Here is an 18588-nt window from a genome sequence, read left to right on the forward strand (position 1 = left end):
CCTCGTAAAATGGTACCCGTTTTTCGGTCGCGATGTCGAGATGCCGCCGAGATGAAGCGTGCGAATTTGCGAATTGCGATGGCGAGAAAGCACCCGATCGCGCACGAATCGCGCGGCTCATTCGCCTCCTCGAACACGAACCAATGTCCCAATGTCGAACGTCATCTATCGGCGAGATTTAGTACTATTCAGAATCGCTGAATCTTACTGCCAACCGAAGCCGTATTTTGTAGTTTTTGTGGGATCGTCGCAACCGCGCAAGGTGGATGCAATCCAAGATCAGGTGAGGAAAGATATAGACGAAGACTAAGAAATCATTAATTTATTTGCTATTTTCACCTTTATTCCTTTATTATCTACGAGACACATGGAGACACGAGGACAATTGCAGTAAGTATTTCCTGATTTAGTATCTCTGATGTTTGTTCAATAGAATGAATAAATACAAAAATGCACTTGCTTATAAGCAAGAAATGTTTTCTGTTTGCTATACTTTTTGAAACCAACGGTGTGTAGTGGGTTTAAAAAGGACACCAAAGTCCCCCAACTATGGCGACCCACCCACCCGGGTAAAGGGCCTTTTCCACCACCTGATTTTTTTAATCCACCTTGGCAACACACCCCATCCCGTGCAACGGGTTCAACTGTCAACTTTTTTTTCTCGGTTGACTTAACACAACAGGAATTGTCGTAAGGATGGCTGCTACCGGTGGCATTCGGCCGTCATAGCAGCTGCTCATAGGCACCGCTGTGCTGCTGCAGGATGCCCTGGTCCTGGTACGTCGACGCTGCCTTTCCCGCTGCTTGTGTGTTTGGTGGTGCATACTATCTCACCACCCGGTATCGTCACTCGCCTAAACAGCCCATCCCAACATCGTCCTCACCGCAATCGGTCACCCAGATTGAGGCTCCAGCGGTGGAAGTAGTAGGAGCACATTCTCCAAGCCGATTGGGATTCTCCAAGCCTGGTTCTCGGTGTACCATCCTCCTGATGTTCCGCTGGCCGATCCTGTAAGTAATCATTCGAACTTGTCAGTGTGGGATAATGAATATTTTGTTGTGGCAAACTTAGCTGTTGAAACCGTCGCCGTGAACGACCGCTCTCCCCCGCGTGCAGCAATCTCCAGGCTCCAGGTCAAACGTGAAGCTGAAACGTCTCCTTGCGTTTCACGTTGGCCGTCCACTGCAACTCAAGTGGGGGCCCGGCTGGCCCTTCAATCTGATACTCGCTGCTAGGGTAACTTCAGCGGGAATGATGATCCTTCATCCAGAAATTGCGTGCGTGCCTCGCACTCGCTTGTTCAATGCTTGCACAACCCGGGACACGACACAGGAGAATCTCGATCGACAAGGCTTTGTTACGTGGTTTGCGGCACAGCTTCATCTGCGTTACAGTCTCAACACGTTTAATGGGAGACATGCGCTTCGCATCATTCTCTTAGCGTATGATCCGTGTTCGATCGAACGAAGGTAGGGAGTTTCAATTTGCGATGGCGAGAAACCCGATCGCGCACGAATCGCAGGTCATTCGCTTCCTCGAACACGAACCATCTGAATTTAGCATCATCTATCGGTTCTGTTTTGTATTTCCCAATCAACTCTGGGGCTGTTTGGGACCCATAACCTTTCTCCATTTCGTGATTGTTCTGCAGTTTGTGGCAACCGTTCTTCCGTCAGTTCCTTGAATGCCTGTTTGGCACTTTCAATGAAGGCTTCTGTAATCCAATCTGTGTGTGATGATATGTGAGAAAGAAAGCTGCCCGCTTTTGCAGAACAGTGATGGAATAGGACTGGACTATAATGGCTCCGATAGAATGCCTCAGACCAGTACGGTAAAGAGGAGCCAGGGACTTTCGAAGACACTATTTCTATTCGATAAACTATTTTTGGAACAACCCAAGCTTTAAGAATCCGCGTCTGGGCACTTCTCGATTAGGGTGCGAGGGTTGTTTGGTGTGAAATATTTTACATTTCCCTGATATCCCGTTTTAGTTGTCCATTTTTGTAGGCCATTAATTCCGGACTGAAGTTCTTTCCTCTACATTCGGTTGCAGATATGGACATCGCTACTAAACCGGGGTAAGAATGCTTCAGACAAATGGCGAGTAGCAGCAAATGAATTATCTCGAAAACTAAGCGTCGAAGGAGAAACGTTCTCTTTCGCTACACGCATCCAAATCCCGATGTAAATTGAAGTGTTCGATGGCTTTTTCCATCACGAATCATATACCAAAATTCGGTTCATTTTCCGGAGCCCGTTTTCAAATGACAGCCCGTGGCGCGTTCTGCAGAAGGACTTTGACTCCGATTTTGAGTAACGAGTGTTGGTCGTACCTACGCAAATGGTCGTTCCAAATTTGGTCTACTAGCCGCGCTCTATCCAACGAGGGATAACAATGGATCCGGGAAGGGTGAAAAAACATTCCCACACCTGTGTGTAAAACGGTGAAAATTTCACACAAAATCACGTTTTTTGACTGGAAGAGTCGAGCTGAGTGGTTCCTAGGAGGACACGCTTGTGAGACAAAAGTTGCACAACTTGTACCGACGCGTCTGTCGCTGCCTGATATAGCTTTGTATTAGTTTCCGTTCGAAAGTAATTTGACGTTTTTCCTTCCTGCAGTATGGAACAGGGAGGGCGGGAGGAGGTGCAATACCCCACCGTCGGATAGTACTTGGCGAGAGCTTTCCATCGATGCCCCGCACGCACGCCCTTATATAAGCTCGCGTTCGAAAGCTATGCTCATGTAAAGGTGGCCTATCAAAATTTGTGTTCGTGGATCGGCGTCGGCAGTGGAAAACATCCCCACAATGTACGTTTGAAGTTGATGCTATCCGGCGAGGAAGAGTGGAAAATCGCAATCATTGCAAACTCGAAAATTAACTCGTTTTATATAGGCATTTGTACATTTCAATTTATTCCAATGCTATACGTGTATTTTTACATGGCCTCAATCTTACACTAAAATACAATAAATACATATTTATTTCCCTTCAACCCCCATAGCATCAAATGTACGTGTAGCTTCGTTGAGCAAACGCTTGGTGTCCCACTGACCGTCCTCTTTGGTTAGGCCGCTGGTGAGTCTGACAACACCAGAGGCCAACATCCAGTGGCGCCACGAGGAGGCAGAGGATCGGATTTGGCCACCGTCCCAGCATCGGGCTGTTCCTTCACGGCGCCTTATACTGGGGTGACTTACACGTCACTTTAGGAAAGCTGGAACGAAGAGAGAGAGAGAGAGAGAGAGAGAAGAAGAAATTAGGTGCTGGTTTAGCAGCCAAACCGGTTCCAATCGAAATGCAAATCGTGCTGCATGGAATGTTGGCGCAACAGATTCCGGAACATCCGCTTCAGCTCGGTATAGTCCGGCGCGTCGCAGAATTCCATCCGCAACGCGTACTCGGTCAACCGCTGAAACTCAGCCGGCAGTCCTCTGCACAGCTCGCTGGGCGTAATGCACAACTTCAGAAGCAGTGCCTCGTCCGGATCAAATCGCTCCTCGGTACCATACCACGGTAGGCCACCGCGGAGCAAAAACACCAGCATGTAGGCGAGTGACAAAATGTCATCTCGCCTGCTCGGTGTATACTCCAGATGAGCGAACACTGGTGCAAATTCGATCGTTCCGGCGAACGGGAAAAACGCATCCTGCGCTATGTGTTCCCCCGTGCGTGGGTGCCGATACGGCTCGGCAAGACCGAAGTCGATCAAGTGCAGCGTCTTGCGGGTCGTTCCGCGACCCAGCAGGACATTGTCCGGCTTCAGGTCGCGGTGAACGTACCCCAGCTCGTGGAATGTTTCCAGCCTGTCGAGCAGTTGCAGCGCTAGCTGCGAAACCGTCTTCAGACCGAAGCGTCCTCCGCACAAGTTCAGAAGGTCCTGCAGTGATGGCCCCAGGCGCTCCAAAACCAGTACGTCGCGTTTGCGATACGTACCGGCGTCGATGAGTCTGGGCCATCCACGGGCCTTCTGCAGCCGCGCATAGATCCGGCGCTCCGTGGCGAGCAGGAGCCGGTCCACCTCTTTGCTGGCCATTTTCATCACCACCGGCTGCTTGGAGCGGGCATGGCTGCCCACCAACACCGTGCCGCAGCCACCAGCATCGAATTCGCCTTCAATCCGATAGGTGGAGAGATTCACCACCATCAAGGACTCCGGCGAACTAGAATTGGGCGCACGTCCTTCTCTAATCGACATGTTCGATTCTCTTTGGCCACCTGCTAAATGTAATTAGAAGCAACAGCAGAATCAATTTTTCGCAAAAACACTCGAAAAAACCGTTAAAAGTGAGAGCGAGAAAAAACACGTAACCTTGCGTTTAATCGTAGTGAGGATATAACCTGATGCATAAGTGTGGTCTACATATATAGCCTTTGGTTGGGTGATGTTCACATGTGTACTACGATCGAAACAGCAACTTGACAGATTACGCATTTTCGGCTGGTAACCATCTAGTTACCTCTGTGGTGTGTGGGTTTTGGAAAACGCATCCAAGTGTTGTTACATTTCCAGGTCCGATTTTGGTTCATTTCGTCATACCGGTGTCCTGGCCTGGCGTGGCCTGTGCGAGTTCTGTGCAGATCCTGTGTCGGGTCGTGTGTGCTTCTTCTATTGGGGTTTTCTTTTGTACGGGTAAAAGTGATGGTTTTCTGGGACAGTGGCGCTCAGCATCGTTCCCTTCATCCTGTAACAACCGGTAGGCAATTGTTTACATCGTTTAAATAATGTTTTGTTTACTTTCAGTCCGTGGATATGAAAAGCCAGCCCAACAGCCAGCAGCTGTATCACACCCGCCACCGTGCGTCTCCATGAGAATGCGTCTAAGTGGTGGACGCTTTTATCTCCGAAACAGGATCAACATCAAAGCATCAACCGGCGGCAGAATTTAAAAAAGAACTTATTACCCAGCCTGGATGGACGCAAGTCTTTAAAGTATGAATGCAAAAGTATTGAAAACCTCGCCCGGATTGGAACATAGAGAACTAAAAAAAACATGAAATTGGTTTTTGAATTTGAATGATTGTGAACATTAACATTTAATCGCGTAGCGAAAACGTTTACTTTTTGTTGCAGAGAGAGTCTTCCAAACACGCGGATGTGTGCCTTTGATGGAAACGGTTTATTTCGCGGATTCTAATTACACCTCGTAAAATGGTACCCGTTTTTCGGTCGCGATGTCGAGATGCCGCCGAGATGAAGCGTGCGAATTTGCGAATTGCGATGGCGAGAAAGCACCCGATCGCGCACGAATCGCGCGGCTCATTCGCCTCCTCGAACACGAACCAATGTCCCAATGTCGAACGTCATCTATCGGCGAGATTTAGTACTATTCAGAATCGCTGAATCTTACTGCCAACCGAAGCCGTATTTTGTAGTTTTTGTGGGATCGTCGCAACCGCGCAAGGTGGATGCAATCCAAGATCAGGTGAGGAAAGATATAGACGAAGACTAAGAAATCATTAATTTATTTGCTATTTTCACCTTTATTCCTTTATTATCTACGAGACACATGGAGACACGAGGACAATTGCAGTAAGTATTTCCTGATTTAGTATCTCTGATGTTTGTTCAATAGAATGAATAAATACAAAAATGCACTTGCTTATAAGCAAGAAATGTTTTCTGTTTGCTATACTTTTTGAAACCAACGGTGTGTAGTGGGTTTAAAAAGGACACCAAAGTCCCCCAACTATGGCGACCCACCCACCCGGGTAAAGGGCCTTTTCCACCACCTGATTTTTTTAATCCACCTTGGCAACACACCCCATCCCGTGCAACGGGTTCAACTGTCAACTTTTTTTTCTCGGTTGACTTAACACAACAGGAATTGTCGTAAGGATGGCTGCTACCGGTGGCATTCGGCCGTCATAGCAGCTGCTCATAGGCACCGCTGTGCTGCTGCAGGATGCCCTGGTCCTGGTACGTCGACGCTGCCTTTCCCGCTGCTTGTGTGTTTGGTGGTGCATACTATCTCACCACCCGGTATCGTCACTCGCCTAAACAGCCCATCCCAACATCGTCCTCACCGCAATCGGTCACCCAGATTGAGGCTCCAGCGGTGGAAGTAGTAGGAGCACATTCTCCAAGCCGATTGGGATTCTCCAAGCCTGGTTCTCGGTGTACCATCCTCCTGATGTTCCGCTGGCCGATCCTGTAAGTAATCATTCGAACTTGTCAGTGTGGGATAATGAATATTTTGTTGTGGCAAACTTAGCTGTTGAAACCGTCGCCGTGAACGACCGCTCTCCCCCGCGTGCAGCAATCTCCAGGCTCCAGGTCAAACGTGAAGCTGAAACGTCTCCTTGCGTTTCACGTTGGCCGTCCACTGCAACTCAAGTGGGGGCCCGGCTGGCCCTTCAATCTGATACTCGCTGCTAGGGTAACTTCAGCGGGAATGATGATCCTTCATCCAGAAATTGCGTGCGTGCCTCGCACTCGCTTGTTCAATGCTTGCACAACCCGGGACACGACACAGGAGAATCTCGATCAACAAGGCTTTGTTACGTGGTTTGCGGCACAGCTTCATCTGCGTTACAGTCTCAACACGTTTAATGGGAGACATGCGCTTCGCATCATTCTCTTAGCGTATGATCCGTGTTCGATCGAACGAAGGTAGGGAGTTTCAATTTGCGATGGCGAGAAACCCGATCGCGCACGAATCGCAGGTCATTCGCTTCCTCGAACACGAACCATCTGAATTTAGCATCATCTATCGGTTCTGTTTTGTATTTCCCAATCAACTCTGGGGCTGTTTGGGACCCATAACCTTTCTCCATTTCGTGATTGTTCTGCAGTTTGTGGCAACCGTTCTTCCGTCAGTTCCTTGAATGCCTGTTTGGCACTTTCAATGAAGGCTTCTGTAATCCAATCTGTGTGTGATGATATGTGAGAAAGAAAGCTGCCCGCTTTTGCAGAACAGTGATGGAATAGGACTGGACTATAATGGCTCCGATAGAATGCCTCAGACCAGTACGGTAAAGAGGAGCCAGGGACTTTCGAAGACACTATTTCTATTCGATAAACTATTTTTGGAACAACCCAAGCTTTAAGAATCCGCGTCTGGGCACTTCTCGATTAGGGTGCGAGGGTTGTTTGGTGTGAAATATTTTACATTTCCCTGATATCCCGTTTTAGTTGTCCATTTTTGTAGGCCATTAATTCCGGACTGAAGTTCTTTCCTCTACATTCGGTTGCAGATATGGACATCGCTACTAAACCGGGGTAAGAATGCTTCAGACAAATGGCGAGTAGCAGCAAATGAATTATCTCGAAAACTAAGCGTCGAAGGAGAAACGTTCTCTTTCGCTACACGCATCCAAATCCCGATGTAAATTGAAGTGTTCGATGGCTTTTTCCATCACGAATCATATACCAAAATTCGGTTCATTTTCCGGAGCCCGTTTTCAAATGACAGCCCGTGGCGCGTTCTGCAGAAGGACTTTGACTCCGATTTTGAGTAACGAGTGTTGGTCGTACCTACGCAAATGGTCGTTCCAAATTTGGTCTACTAGCCGCGCTCTATCCAACGAGGGATAACAATGGATCCGGGAAGGGTGAAAAAACATTCCCACACCTGTGTGTAAAACGGTGAAAATTTCACACAAAATCACGTTTTTTGACTGGAAGAGTCGAGCTGAGTGGTTCCTAGGAGGACACGCTTGTGAGACAAAAGTTGCACAACTTGTACCGACGCGTCTGTCGCTGCCTGATATAGCTTTGTATTAGTTTCCGTTCGAAAGTAATTTGACGTTTTTCCTTCCTGCAGTATGGAACAGGGAGGGCGGGAGGAGGTGCAATACCCCACCGTCGGATAGTACTTGGCGAGAGCTTTCCATCGATGCCCCGCACGCACGCCCTTATATAAGCTCGCGTTCGAAAGCTATGCTCATGTAAAGGTGGCCTATCAAAATTTGTGTTCGTGGATCGGCGTCGGCAGTGGAAAACATCCCCACAATGTACGTTTGAAGTTGATGCTATCCGGCGAGGAAGAGTGGAAAATCGCAATCATTGCAAACTCGAAAATTAACTCGTTTTATATAGGCATTTGTACATTTCAATTTATTCCAATGCTATACGTGTATTTTTACATGGCCTCAATCTTACACTAAAATACAATAAATACATATTTATTTCCCTTCAACCCCCATAGCATCAAATGTACGTGTAGCTTCGTTGAGCAAACGCTTGGTGTCCCACTGACCGTCCTCTTTGGTTAGGCCGCTGGTGAGTCTGACAACACCAGAGGCCAACATCCAGTGGCGCCACGAGGAGGCAGAGGATCGGATTTGGCCACCGTCCCAGCATCGGGCTGTTCCTTCACGGCGCCTTATACTGGGGTGACTTACACGTCACTTTAGGAAAGCTGGAACGAAGAGAGAGAGAGAGAGAGAGAGAGAGAGAGAAAAGAAATTAGGTGCTGGTTTAGCAGCCAAACCGGTTCCAATCGAAATGCAAATCGTGCTGCATGGAATGTTGGCGCAACAGATTCCGGAACATCCGCTTCAGCTCGGTATAGTCCGGCGCGTCGCAGAATTCCATCCGCAACGCGTACTCGGTCAACTGCTGAAACTCAGCCGGCAGTCCTCTGCACAGCTCGCTGGGCGTAATGCACAACTTCAGAAGCAGTGCCTCGTCCGGATCAAATCGCTCCTCGGTACCATACCACGGTAGGCCACCGCGGAGCAAAAACACCAGCATGTAGGCGAGTGACAAAATGTCATCTCGCCTGCTCGGTGTATACTCCAGATGAGCGAACACTGGTGCAAATTCGATCGTTCCGGCGAACGGGAAAAACGCATCCTGCGCTATGTGTTCCCCGTGCGTGGGTGCCGATACGGCTCGGCAAGACCGAAGTCGATCAAGTGCAGCGTCTTGCGGGTCGTTCCGCGACCCAGCAGGACATTGTCCGGCTTCAGGTCGCGGTGAACGTACCCCAGCTCGTGGAATGTTTCCAGCCTGTCGAGCAGTTGCAGCGCTAGCTGCGAAACCGTCTTCAGACCGAAGCGTCCTCCGCACAAGTTCAGAAGGTCCTGCAGTGATGGCCCCAGGCGCTCCAAAACCAGTACGTCGCGTTTGCGATACGTACCGGCGTCGATGAGTCTGGGCCATCCACGGGCCTTCTGCAGCCGCGCATAGATCCGGCGCTCCGTGGCGAGCAGGAGCCGGTCCACCTCTTTGCTGGCCATTTTCATCACCACCGGCTGCTTGGAGCGGGCATGGCTGCCCACCAACACCGTGCCGCAGCCACCAGCATCGAATTCGCCTTCAATCCGATAGGTGGAGAGATTCACCACCATCAAGGACTCCGGCGAACTAGAATTGGGCGCACGTCCTTCTCTAATCGACATGTTCGATTCTCTTTGGCCACCTGCTAAATGTAATTAGAAGCAACAGCAGAATCAATTTTTCGCAAAAACACTCGAAAAAACCGTTAAAAGTGAGAGCGAGAAAAAACACGTAACCTTGCGTTTAATCGTAGTGAGGATATAACCTGATGCATAAGTGTGGTCTACATATATAGCCTTTGGTTGGGTGATGTTCACATGTGTACTACGATCGAAACAGCAACTTGACAGATTACGCATTTTCGGCTGGTAACCATCTAGTTACCTCTGTGGTGTGTGGGTTTTGGAAAACGCATCCAAGTGTTGTTACATTTCCAGGTCCGATTTTGGTTCATTTCGTCATACCGGTGTCCTGGCCTGGCGTGGCCTGTGCGAGTTCTGTGCAGATCCTGTGTCGGGTCGTGTGTGCTTCTTCTATTGGGGTTTTCTTTTGTACGGGTAAAAGTGATGGTTTTCTGGGACAGTGGCGCTCAGCATCGTTCCCTTCATCCTGTAACAACCGGTAGGCAATTGTTTACATCGTTTAAATAATGTTTTGTTTACTTTCAGTCCGTGGATATGAAAAGCCAGCCCAACAGCCAGCAGCTGTATCACACCCGCCACCGTGCGTCTCCATGAGAATGCGTCTAAGTGGTGGACGCTTTTATCTCCGAAACAGGATCAACATCAAAGCATCAACCGGCGGCAGAATTTAAAAAAGAACTTATTACCCAGCCTGGATGGACGCAAGTCTTTAAAGTATGAATGCAAAAGTATTGAAAACCTCGCCCGGATTGGAACATAGAGAACTAAAAAAAACATGAAATTGGTTTTTGAATTTGAATGATTGTGAACATTAACATTTAATCGCGTAGCGAAAACGTTTACTTTTTGTTGCAGAGAGAGTCTTCCAAACACGCGGATGTGTGCCTTTGATGGAAACGGTTTATTTCGCGGATTCTAATTACACCTCGTAAAATGGTACCCGTTTTTCGGTCGCGATGTCGAGATGCCGCCGAGATGAAGCGTGCGAATTTGCGAATTGCGATGGCGAGAAAGCACCCGATCGCGCACGAATCGCGCGGCTCATTCGCCTCCTCGAACACGAACCAATGTCCCAATGTCGAACGTCATCTATCGGCGAGATTTAGTACTATTCAGAATCGCTGAATCTTACTGCCAACCGAAGCCGTATTTTGTAGTTTTTGTGGGATCGTCGCAACCGCGCAAGGTGGATGCAATCCAAGATCAGGTGAGGAAAGATATAGACGAAGACTAAGAAATCATTAATTTATTTGCTATTTTCACCTTTATTCCTTTATTATCTACGAGACACATGGAGACACGAGGACAATTGCAGTAAGTATTTCCTGATTTAGTATCTCTGATGTTTGTTCAATAGAATGAATAAATACAAAAATGCACTTGCTTATAAGCAAGAAATGTTTTCTGTTTGCTATACTTTTTGAAACCAACGGTGTGTAGTGGGTTTAAAAAGGACACCAAAGTCCCCCAACTATGGCGACCCACCCACCCGGGTAAAGGGCCTTTTCCACCACCTGATTTTTTTAATCCACCTTGGCAACACACCCCATCCCGTGCAACGGGTTCAACTGTCAACTTTTTTTTCTCGGTTGACTTAACACAACAGGAATTGTCGTAAGGATGGCTGCTACCGGTGGCATTCGGCCGTCATAGCAGCTGCTCATAGGCACCGCTGTGCTGCTGCAGGATGCCCTGGTCCTGGTACGTCGACGCTGCCTTTCCCGCTGCTTGTGTGTTTGGTGGTGCATACTATCTCACCACCCGGTATCGTCACTCGCCTAAACAGCCCATCCCAACATCGTCCTCACCGCAATCGGTCACCCAGATTGAGGCTCCAGCGGTGGAAGTAGTAGGAGCACATTCTCCAAGCCGATTGGGATTCTCCAAGCCTGGTTCTCGGTGTACCATCCTCCTGATGTTCCGCTGGCCGATCCTGTAAGTAATCATTCGAACTTGTCAGTGTGGGATAATGAATATTTTGTTGTGGCAAACTTAGCTGTTGAAACCGTCGCCGTGAACGACCGCTCTCCCCCGCGTGCAGCAATCTCCAGGCTCCAGGTCAAACGTGAAGCTGAAACGTCTCCTTGCGTTTCACGTTGGCCGTCCACTGCAACTCAAGTGGGGGCCCGGCTGGCCCTTCAATCTGATACTCGCTGCTAGGGTAACTTCAGCGGGAATGATGATCCTTCATCCAGAAATTGCGTGCGTGCCTCGCACTCGCTTGTTCAATGCTTGCACAACCCGGGACACGACACAGGAGAATCTCGATCACAAGGCTTTGTTACGTGGTTTGCGGCACAGCTTCATCTGCGTTACAGTCTCAACACGTTTAATGGGAGACATGCGCTTCGCATCATTCTCTTAGCGTATGATCCGTGTTCGATCGAACGAAGGTAGGGAGTTTCAATTTGCGATGGCGAGAAACCCGATCGCGCACGAATCGCAGGTCATTCGCTTCCTCGAACACGAACCATCTGAATTTAGCATCATCTATCGGTTCTGTTTTGTATTTCCCAATCAACTCTGGGGCTGTTTGGGACCCATAACCTTTCTCCATTTCGTGATTGTTCTGCAGTTTGTGGCAACCGTTCTTCCGTCAGTTCCTTGAATGCCTGTTTGGCACTTTCAATGAAGGCTTCTGTAATCCAATCTGTGTGTGATGATATGTGAGAAAGAAAGCTGCCCGCTTTTGCAGAACAGTGATGGAATAGGACTGGACTATAATGGCTCCGATAGAATGCCTCAGACCAGTACGGTAAAGAGGAGCCAGGGACTTTCGAAGACACTATTTCTATTCGATAAACTATTTTTGGAACAACCCAAGCTTTAAGAATCCGCGTCTGGGCACTTCTCGATTAGGGTGCGAGGGTTGTTTGGTGTGAAATATTTTACATTTCCCTGATATCCCGTTTTAGTTGTCCATTTTTGTAGGCCATTAATTCCGGACTGAAGTTCTTTCCTCTACATTCGGTTGCAGATATGGACATCGCTACTAAACCGGGGTAAGAATGCTTCAGACAAATGGCGAGTAGCAGCAAATGAATTATCTCGAAAACTAAGCGTCGAAGGAGAAACGTTCTCTTTCGCTACACGCATCCAAATCCCGATGTAAATTGAAGTGTTCGATGGCTTTTTCCATCACGAATCATATACCAAAATTCGGTTCATTTTCCGGAGCCCGTTTTCAAATGACAGCCCGTGGCGCGTTCTGCAGAAGGACTTTGACTCCGATTTTGAGTAACGAGTGTTGGTCGTACCTACGCAAATGGTCGTTCCAAATTTGGTCTACTAGCCGCGCTCTATCCAACGAGGGATAACAATGGATCCGGGAAGGGTGAAAAAACATTCCCACACCTGTGTGTAAAACGGTGAAAATTTCACACAAAATCACGTTTTTTGACTGGAAGAGTCGAGCTGAGTGGTTCCTAGGAGGACACGCTTGTGAGACAAAAGTTGCACAACTTGTACCGACGCGTCTGTCGCTGCCTGATATAGCTTTGTATTAGTTTCCGTTCGAAAGTAATTTGACGTTTTTCCTTCCTGCAGTATGGAACAGGGAGGGCGGGAGGAGGTGCAATACCCCACCGTCGGATAGTACTTGGCGAGAGCTTTCCATCGATGCCCCGCACGCACGCCCTTATATAAGCTCGCGTTCGAAAGCTATGCTCATGTAAAGGTGGCCTATCAAAATTTGTGTTCGTGGATCGGCGTCGGCAGTGGAAAACATCCCCACAATGTACGTTTGAAGTTGATGCTATCCGGCGAGGAAGAGTGGAAAATCGCAATCATTGCAAACTCGAAAATTAACTCGTTTTATATAGGCATTTGTACATTTCAATTTATTCCAATGCTATACGTGTATTTTTACATGTAATCTTACACTAAAATACAATAAATACATATTTATTTCCCTTCAACCCCCATAGCATCAAATGTACGTGTAGCTTCGTTGAGCAAACGCTTGGTGTCCCACTGACCGTCCTCTTTGGTTAGGCCGCTGGTGAGTCTGACAACACCAGAGGCCAACATCCAGTGGCGCCACGAGGAGGCAGAGGATCGGATTTGGCCACCGTCCCAGCATCGGGCTGTTCCTTCACGGCGCCTTATACTGGGGTGACTTACACGTCACTTTAGGAAAGCTGGAACGAAGAGAGAGAGAGAGAGAGAGAGAGAGAGAAGAAGAAATTAGGTGCTGGTTTAGCAGCCAAACCGGTTCCAATCGAAATGCAAATCGTGCTGCATGGAATGTTGGCGCAACAGATTCCGGAACATCCGCTTCAGCTCGGTATAGTCCGGCGCGTCGCAGAATTCCATCCGCAACGCGTACTCGGTCAACTGCTGAAACTCAGCCGGCAGTCCTCTGCACAGCTCGCTGGGCGTAATGCACAACTTCAGAAGCAGTGCCTCGTCCGGATCAAATCGCTCCTCGGTACCATACCACGGTAGGCCACCGCGGAGCAAAAACACCAGCATGTAGGCGAGTGACAAAATGTCATCTCGCCTGCTCGGTGTATACTCCAGATGAGCGAACACTGGTGCAAATTCGATCGTTCCGGCGAACGGGAAAAACGCATCCTGCGCTATGTGTTCCCCCGTGCGTGGGTGCCGATACGGCTCGGCAAGACCGAAGTCGATCAAGTGCAGCGTCTTGCGGGTCGTTCCGCGACCCAGCAGGACATTGTCCGGCTTCAGGTCGCGGTGAACGTACCCCAGCTCGTGGAATGTTTCCAGCCTGTCGAGCAGTTGCAGCGCTAGCTGCGAAACCGTCTTCAGACCGAAGCGTCCTCCGCACAAGTTCAGAAGGTCCTGCAGTGATGGCCCCAGGCGCTCCAAAACCAGTACGTCGCGTTTGCGATACGTACCGGCGTCGATGAGTCTGGGCCATCCACGGGCCTTCTGCAGCCGCGCATAGATCCGGCGCTCCGTGGCGAGCAGGAGCCGGTCCACCTCTTTGCTGGCCATTTTCATCACCACCGGCTGCTTGGAGCGGGCATGGCTGCCCACCAACACCGTGCCGCAGCCACCAGCATCGAATTCGCCTTCAATCCGATAGGTGGAGAGATTCACCACCATCAAGGACTCCGGCGAACTAGAATTGGGCGCACGTCCTTCTCTAATCGACATGTTCGATTCTCTTTGGCCACCTGCTAAATGTAATTAGAAGCAACAGCAGAATCAATTTTTCGCAAAAACACTCGAAAAAACCGTTAAAAGTGAGAGCGAGAAAAAACACGTAACCTTGCGTTTAATCGTAGTGAGGATATAACCTGATGCATAAGTGTGGTCTACATATATAGCCTTTGGTTGGGTGATGTTCACATGTGTACTACGATCGAAACAGCAACTTGACAGATTACGCATTTTCGGCTGGTAACCATCTAGTTACCTCTGTGGTGTGTGGGTTTTGGAAAACGCATCCAAGTGTTGTTACATTTCCAGGTCCGATTTTGGTTCATTTCGTCATACCGGTGTCCTGGCCTGGCGTGGCCTGTGCGAGTTCTGTGCAGATCCTGTGTCGGGTCGTGTGTGCTTCTTCTATTGGGGTTTTCTTTTGTACGGGTAAAAGTGATGGTTTTCTGGGACAGTGGCGCTCAGCATCGTTCCCTTCATCCTGTAACAACCGGTAGGCAATTGTTTACATCGTTTAAATAATGTTTTGTTTACTTTCAGTCCGTGGATATGAAAAGCCAGCCCAACAGCCAGCAGCTGTATCACACCCGCCACCGTGCGTCTCCATGAGAATGCGTCTAAGTGGTGGACGCTTTTATCTCCGAAACAGGATCAACATCAAAGCATCAACCGGCGGCAGAATTTAAAAAAGAACTTATTACCCAGCCTGGATGGACGCAAGTCTTTAAAGTATGAATGCAAAAGTATTGAAAACCTCGCCCGGATTGGAACATAGAGAACTAAAAAAAACATGAAATTGGTTTTTGAATTTGAATGATTGTGAACATTAACATTTAATCGCGTAGCGAAAACGTTTACTTTTTGTTGCAGAGAGAGTCTTCCAAACACGCGGATGTGTGCCTTTGATGGAAACGGTTTATTTCGCGGATTCTAATTACACCTCGTAAAATGGTACCCGTTTTTCGGTCGCGATGTCGAGATGCCGCCGAGATGAAGCGTGCGAATTTGCGAATTGCGATGGCGAGAAAGCACCCGATCGCGCACGAATCGCGCGGCTCATTCGCCTCCTCGAACACGAACCAATGTCCCAATGTCGAACGTCATCTATCGGCGAGATTTAGTACTATTCAGAATCGCTGAATCTTACTGCCAACCGAAGCCGTATTTTGTAGTTTTTGTGGGATCGTCGCAACCGCGCAAGGTGGATGCAATCCAAGATCAGGTGAGGAAAGATATAGACGAAGACTAAGAAATCATTAATTTATTTGCTATTTTCACCTTTATTCCTTTATTATCTACGAGACACATGGAGACACGAGGACAATTGCAGTAAGTATTTCCTGATTTAGTATCTCTGATGTTTGTTCAATAGAATGAATAAATACAAAAATGCACTTGCTTATAAGCAAGAAATGTTTTCTGTTTGCTATACTTTTTGAAACCAACGGTGTGTAGTGGGTTTAAAAAGGACACCAAAGTCCCCCAACTATGGCGACCCACCCACCCGGGTAAAGGGCCTTTTCCACCACCTGATTTTTTAATCCACCTTGGCAACACACCCCATCCCGTGCAACGGGTTCAACTGTCAACTTTTTTTCTCGGTTGACTTAACACAACAGGAATTGTCGTAAGGATGGCTGCTACCGGTGGCATTCGGCCGTCATAGCAGCTGCTCATAGGCACCGCTGTGCTGCTGCAGGATGCCCTGGTCCTGGTACGTCGACGCTGGCCTTTCCCGCTGCTTGTGTTTGGTGGTGCATACTATCTCACCACCCGGTATCGTCACTCGCCTAAACACGCCCATCCCAACATCGTCCTCACCGCAATCGGTCACCCAGATTGAGGCTCCAGCGGTGGAAGTAGTAGGAGCACATTCTCCAAGCCGATGGGATTCTCCAAGCCTGGTTCTCGGTGTACCATCCTCCTGATGTTCCGCTGGCCGATCCTGTAAGTAATCATTCGAACTTGTCAGTGTGGGATAATGAATATTTTGTTGTGGCAAACTTAGCTGTTGAAACCGTCGCCGTGAACGACCGCTCTCCCCCGCGTGCAGCAATCTCCAGGCTCCAGGTCAAACGTGAAGCTGAAACGTCTCCTTGCGTTTCACGTTGGCCGTCCACTGCAACTCAAGTGGGGGCCGGCTGGCCCTTCAATCTGATACTCGCTGCTAGGGTAACTTCAGCGGGAATGATGATCCTTCATCCAGAAATTGCGTGCGTGCCTCGCACTCGCTTGTTCAATGCTTGCACAACCCGGGACACGACACAGGAGAATCTCGATCAACAAGGCTTTGTTACGTGGTTTGCGGCACAGCTTCATCTGCGTTACAGTCTCAACACGTTTAATGGGAGACATGCGCTTCGCATCATTCTCTTAGCGTATGATCCGTGTTCGATCGAACGAAGGTAGGGAGTTTCAATTTGCGATGGCGAGAAACCCGATCGCGCACGAATCGCAGGTCATTCGCTTCCTCGAACACGAACCATCTGAATTTAGCATCATCTATCGGTTCTGTTTTGTATTTCCCAATCAACTCTGGGGCTGTTTGGGACCCATAACCTTTCTCCATTTCGTGATTGTTCTGCAGTTTGTGGCAACCGTTCTTCCGTCAGTTCCTTGAATGCCTGTTTGGCACTTTCAATGAAGGCTTCTGTAATCCAATCTGTGTGTGATGATATGTGAGAAAGAAAGCTGCCCGCTTTTGCAGAACAGTGATGGAATAGGACTGGACTATAATGGCTCCGATAGAATGCCTCAGACCAGTACGGTAAAGAGGAGCCAGGGACTTTCGAAGACACTATTTCTATTCGATAAACTATTTTTGGAACAACCCAAGCTTTAAGAATCCGCGTCTGGGCACTTCTCGATTAGGGTGCGAGGGTTGTTTGGTGTGAAATATTTTACATTTCCCTGATATCCCGTTTTAGTTGTCCATTTTTGTAGGCCATTAATTCCGGACTGAAGTTCTTTCCTCTACATTCGGTTGCAGATATGGACATCGCTACTAAACCGGGGTAAGAATGCTTCAGACAAATGGCGAGTAGCAGCAAATGAATTATCTCGAAAACTAAGCGTCGAAGGAGAAACGTTCTCTTTCGCTACACGCATCCAAATCCCGATGTAAATTGAAGTGTTCGATGGCTTTTTCCATCACGAATCATATACCAAAATTCGGTTCATTTTCCGGAGCCCGTTTTCAAATGACAGCCCGTGGCGCGTTCTGCAGAAGGACTTTGACTCCGATTTTGAGTAACGAGTGTTGGTCGTACCTACGCAAATGGTCGTTCCAAATTTGGTCTACTAGCCGCGCTCTATCCAACGAGGGATAACAATGGATCCGGGAAGGGTGAAAAAACATTCCCACACCTGTGTGTAAAACGGTGAAAATTTCACACAAAATCACGTTTTTTGACTGGAAGAGTCGAGCTGAGTGGTTCCTAGGAGGACACGCTTGTGAGACAAAAGTTGCACAACTTGTACCGACGCGTCTGTCGCTGCCTGATATAGCTTTGTATTAGTTTCCGTTCGAAAGTAATTTGACGTTTTTCCTTCCTGCAGTATGGAACAGGGAGGGCGGGAGGAGGTGCAATACCCCACCGTCGGATAGTACTTGGCGAGAGCTTTCCATCGATGCCCCGCACGCACGCCCTTATATAAGCTCGCGTTCGAAAGCTATGCTCATGTAAAGGTGGCCTATCAAAATTTGTGTTCGTGGATCGGCGTCGGCAGTGGAAAACATCCCCACAATGTACGTTTGAAGTTGATGCTATCCGGCGAGGAAGAGTGGAAAATCGCAATCATTGCAAACTCGAAAATTAACTCGTTTTATATAGGCATTTGTACATTTCAATTTATTCCAATGCTATACGTGTATTTTTACATGCCTCAATCTACACTAAAATACAAAAATACATATTTATTTCCCTTCAACCCCCATAGCATCAAATGTACGTGTAGCTTCGTTGAGCAAAACGCTTGGTGTCCCACTGACCGTCCTCTTTGGTTAGGCCGCTGGTGAGTCTGACAACACCAGAGGCCAACATCCAGTGGCGCCACGAGGAGGCAGAGGATCGGATTTGGCCACCG

General features: G+C 48.4%; 4 protein-coding genes across 15 annotated transcripts; 3 read left to right on the forward strand and 1 right to left on the reverse strand.

Moving 5' to 3' along the window:
• The first annotated feature begins 669 nt into the window (after window positions 1–669).
• LOC121603041 lies at window positions 670–5040 on the forward strand. 5 transcript variants are annotated; one of them, XR_006006567.1, is made up of 4 exons: window positions 670–777; window positions 863–1011; window positions 1073–1470; window positions 2055–2998. XR_006006567.1 is itself a non-coding variant. In XM_041931777.1 (2 exons), the coding sequence occupies exons 1-2, from the start codon at window positions 764–766 to the stop codon at window positions 3072–3074; spliced, it is 315 nt and encodes a 104-aa protein (XP_041787711.1). In that variant the 5' UTR covers window positions 670–763; the 3' UTR covers window positions 3075–3235. The 5 variants fall into 5 exon arrangements, 2 of the variants coding, with proteins under 2 accessions (XP_041787711.1, XP_041787712.1); XR_006006566.1 differs by having other exon boundaries at window positions 670–1011; XR_006006568.1 differs by lacking the exons at window positions 1073–1470; window positions 2055–2998 and adding an exon at window positions 4748–5040 and having other exon boundaries at window positions 670–1011.
• A 775-nt stretch (window positions 5041–5815) lies between these two features.
• On the forward strand, window positions 5816–8385 carry LOC121603043. 4 transcript variants are annotated; one of them, XR_006006573.1, is made up of 3 exons: window positions 5816–6157; window positions 6219–6616; window positions 7201–8144. XR_006006573.1 is itself a non-coding variant. In XM_041931782.1 (2 exons), the coding sequence occupies exons 1-2, from the start codon at window positions 5910–5912 to the stop codon at window positions 8218–8220; spliced, it is 315 nt and encodes a 104-aa protein (XP_041787716.1). In that variant the 5' UTR covers window positions 5816–5909; the 3' UTR covers window positions 8221–8385. The 4 variants fall into 4 exon arrangements, 2 of the variants coding, with proteins under 2 accessions (XP_041787716.1, XP_041787717.1); XR_006006572.1 differs by lacking the exon at window positions 7201–8144 and having other exon boundaries at window positions 5816–5923; window positions 6009–6157; window positions 6219–7109; XM_041931782.1 differs by lacking the exons at window positions 6219–6616; window positions 7201–8144 and adding an exon at window positions 8154–8385.
• A 40-nt stretch (window positions 8386–8425) lies between these two features.
• LOC121603039 (casein kinase I-like) lies at window positions 8426–9300 on the reverse strand. The gene is made up of 2 exons (XM_041931774.1): window positions 8840–9300; window positions 8426–8729 (listed from the first exon to the last, which is right to left on the reverse strand). Exons 1-2 carry the CDS (start codon window positions 9298–9300, stop codon window positions 8426–8428), a joined length of 765 nt encoding a protein of 254 aa, XP_041787708.1.
• A 1665-nt stretch (window positions 9301–10965) lies between these two features.
• On the forward strand, window positions 10966–15335 carry LOC121603042. Of its 5 annotated transcripts, XR_006006570.1 has the most exons (3): window positions 10966–11073; window positions 11159–11307; window positions 11369–11624. XR_006006570.1 is itself a non-coding variant. In XM_041931780.1 (2 exons), exons 1-2 carry the CDS (start codon window positions 11060–11062, stop codon window positions 13363–13365), a joined length of 315 nt encoding a protein of 104 aa, XP_041787714.1. In that variant the 5' UTR covers window positions 10966–11059; the 3' UTR covers window positions 13366–13526. The 5 variants fall into 5 exon arrangements, 2 of the variants coding, with proteins under 2 accessions (XP_041787714.1, XP_041787715.1); XR_006006571.1 differs by lacking the exon at window positions 11369–11624 and adding an exon at window positions 15043–15335 and having other exon boundaries at window positions 10966–11307; XR_006006569.1 differs by having other exon boundaries at window positions 10966–11307.
• The last annotated feature ends 3253 nt before the right edge of the window (window positions 15336–18588 follow it).

This window comes from Anopheles merus, unplaced genomic scaffold, assembly GCF_017562075.2.
Source record: "Anopheles merus strain MAF unplaced genomic scaffold, AmerM5.1 LNR4000784, whole genome shotgun sequence".
Taxonomy (NCBI): Eukaryota; Metazoa; Arthropoda; class Insecta; order Diptera; family Culicidae; genus Anopheles; species Anopheles merus.

What these genes read in the sequence shown, in the direction of transcription:
- LOC121603042 (XM_041931780.1), top strand. Translation starts at nt 11,060, where the DNA reads ATGCCCTGGTCCTGGTACGTCGACGCTGCCTTTCCCGCTGCTTGTGTG. An exon ending in ATGTTCCGCTGGCCGATCCT is followed by an intron (nt 11,308 to 13,298) that starts GTAAGTAATCAT and finishes CAACCCCCATAG; the next exon opens with CATCAAATGTACGTGTAGCT.
- LOC121603043 (XM_041931782.1), top strand. Translation starts at nt 5,910, where the DNA reads ATGCCCTGGTCCTGGTACGTCGACGCTGCCTTTCCCGCTGCTTGTGTG. An exon ending in ATGTTCCGCTGGCCGATCCT is followed by an intron (nt 6,158 to 8,153) that starts GTAAGTAATCAT and finishes CAACCCCCATAG; the next exon opens with CATCAAATGTACGTGTAGCT.
- LOC121603039 (XM_041931774.1), bottom strand. Translation starts at nt 9,300, where the DNA reads ATGGTGGTGAATCTCTCCACCTATCGGATTGAAGGCGAATTCGATGCT. An exon ending in GACTTCGGTCTTGCCGAGCC is followed by an intron (nt 8,730 to 8,839) that starts GTATCGGCACCC and finishes TACACCGAGCAG; the next exon opens with GCGAGATGACATTTTGTCAC.
- LOC121603041 (XM_041931777.1), top strand. Translation starts at nt 764, where the DNA reads ATGCCCTGGTCCTGGTACGTCGACGCTGCCTTTCCCGCTGCTTGTGTG. An exon ending in ATGTTCCGCTGGCCGATCCT is followed by an intron (nt 1,012 to 3,007) that starts GTAAGTAATCAT and finishes CAACCCCCATAG; the next exon opens with CATCAAATGTACGTGTAGCT.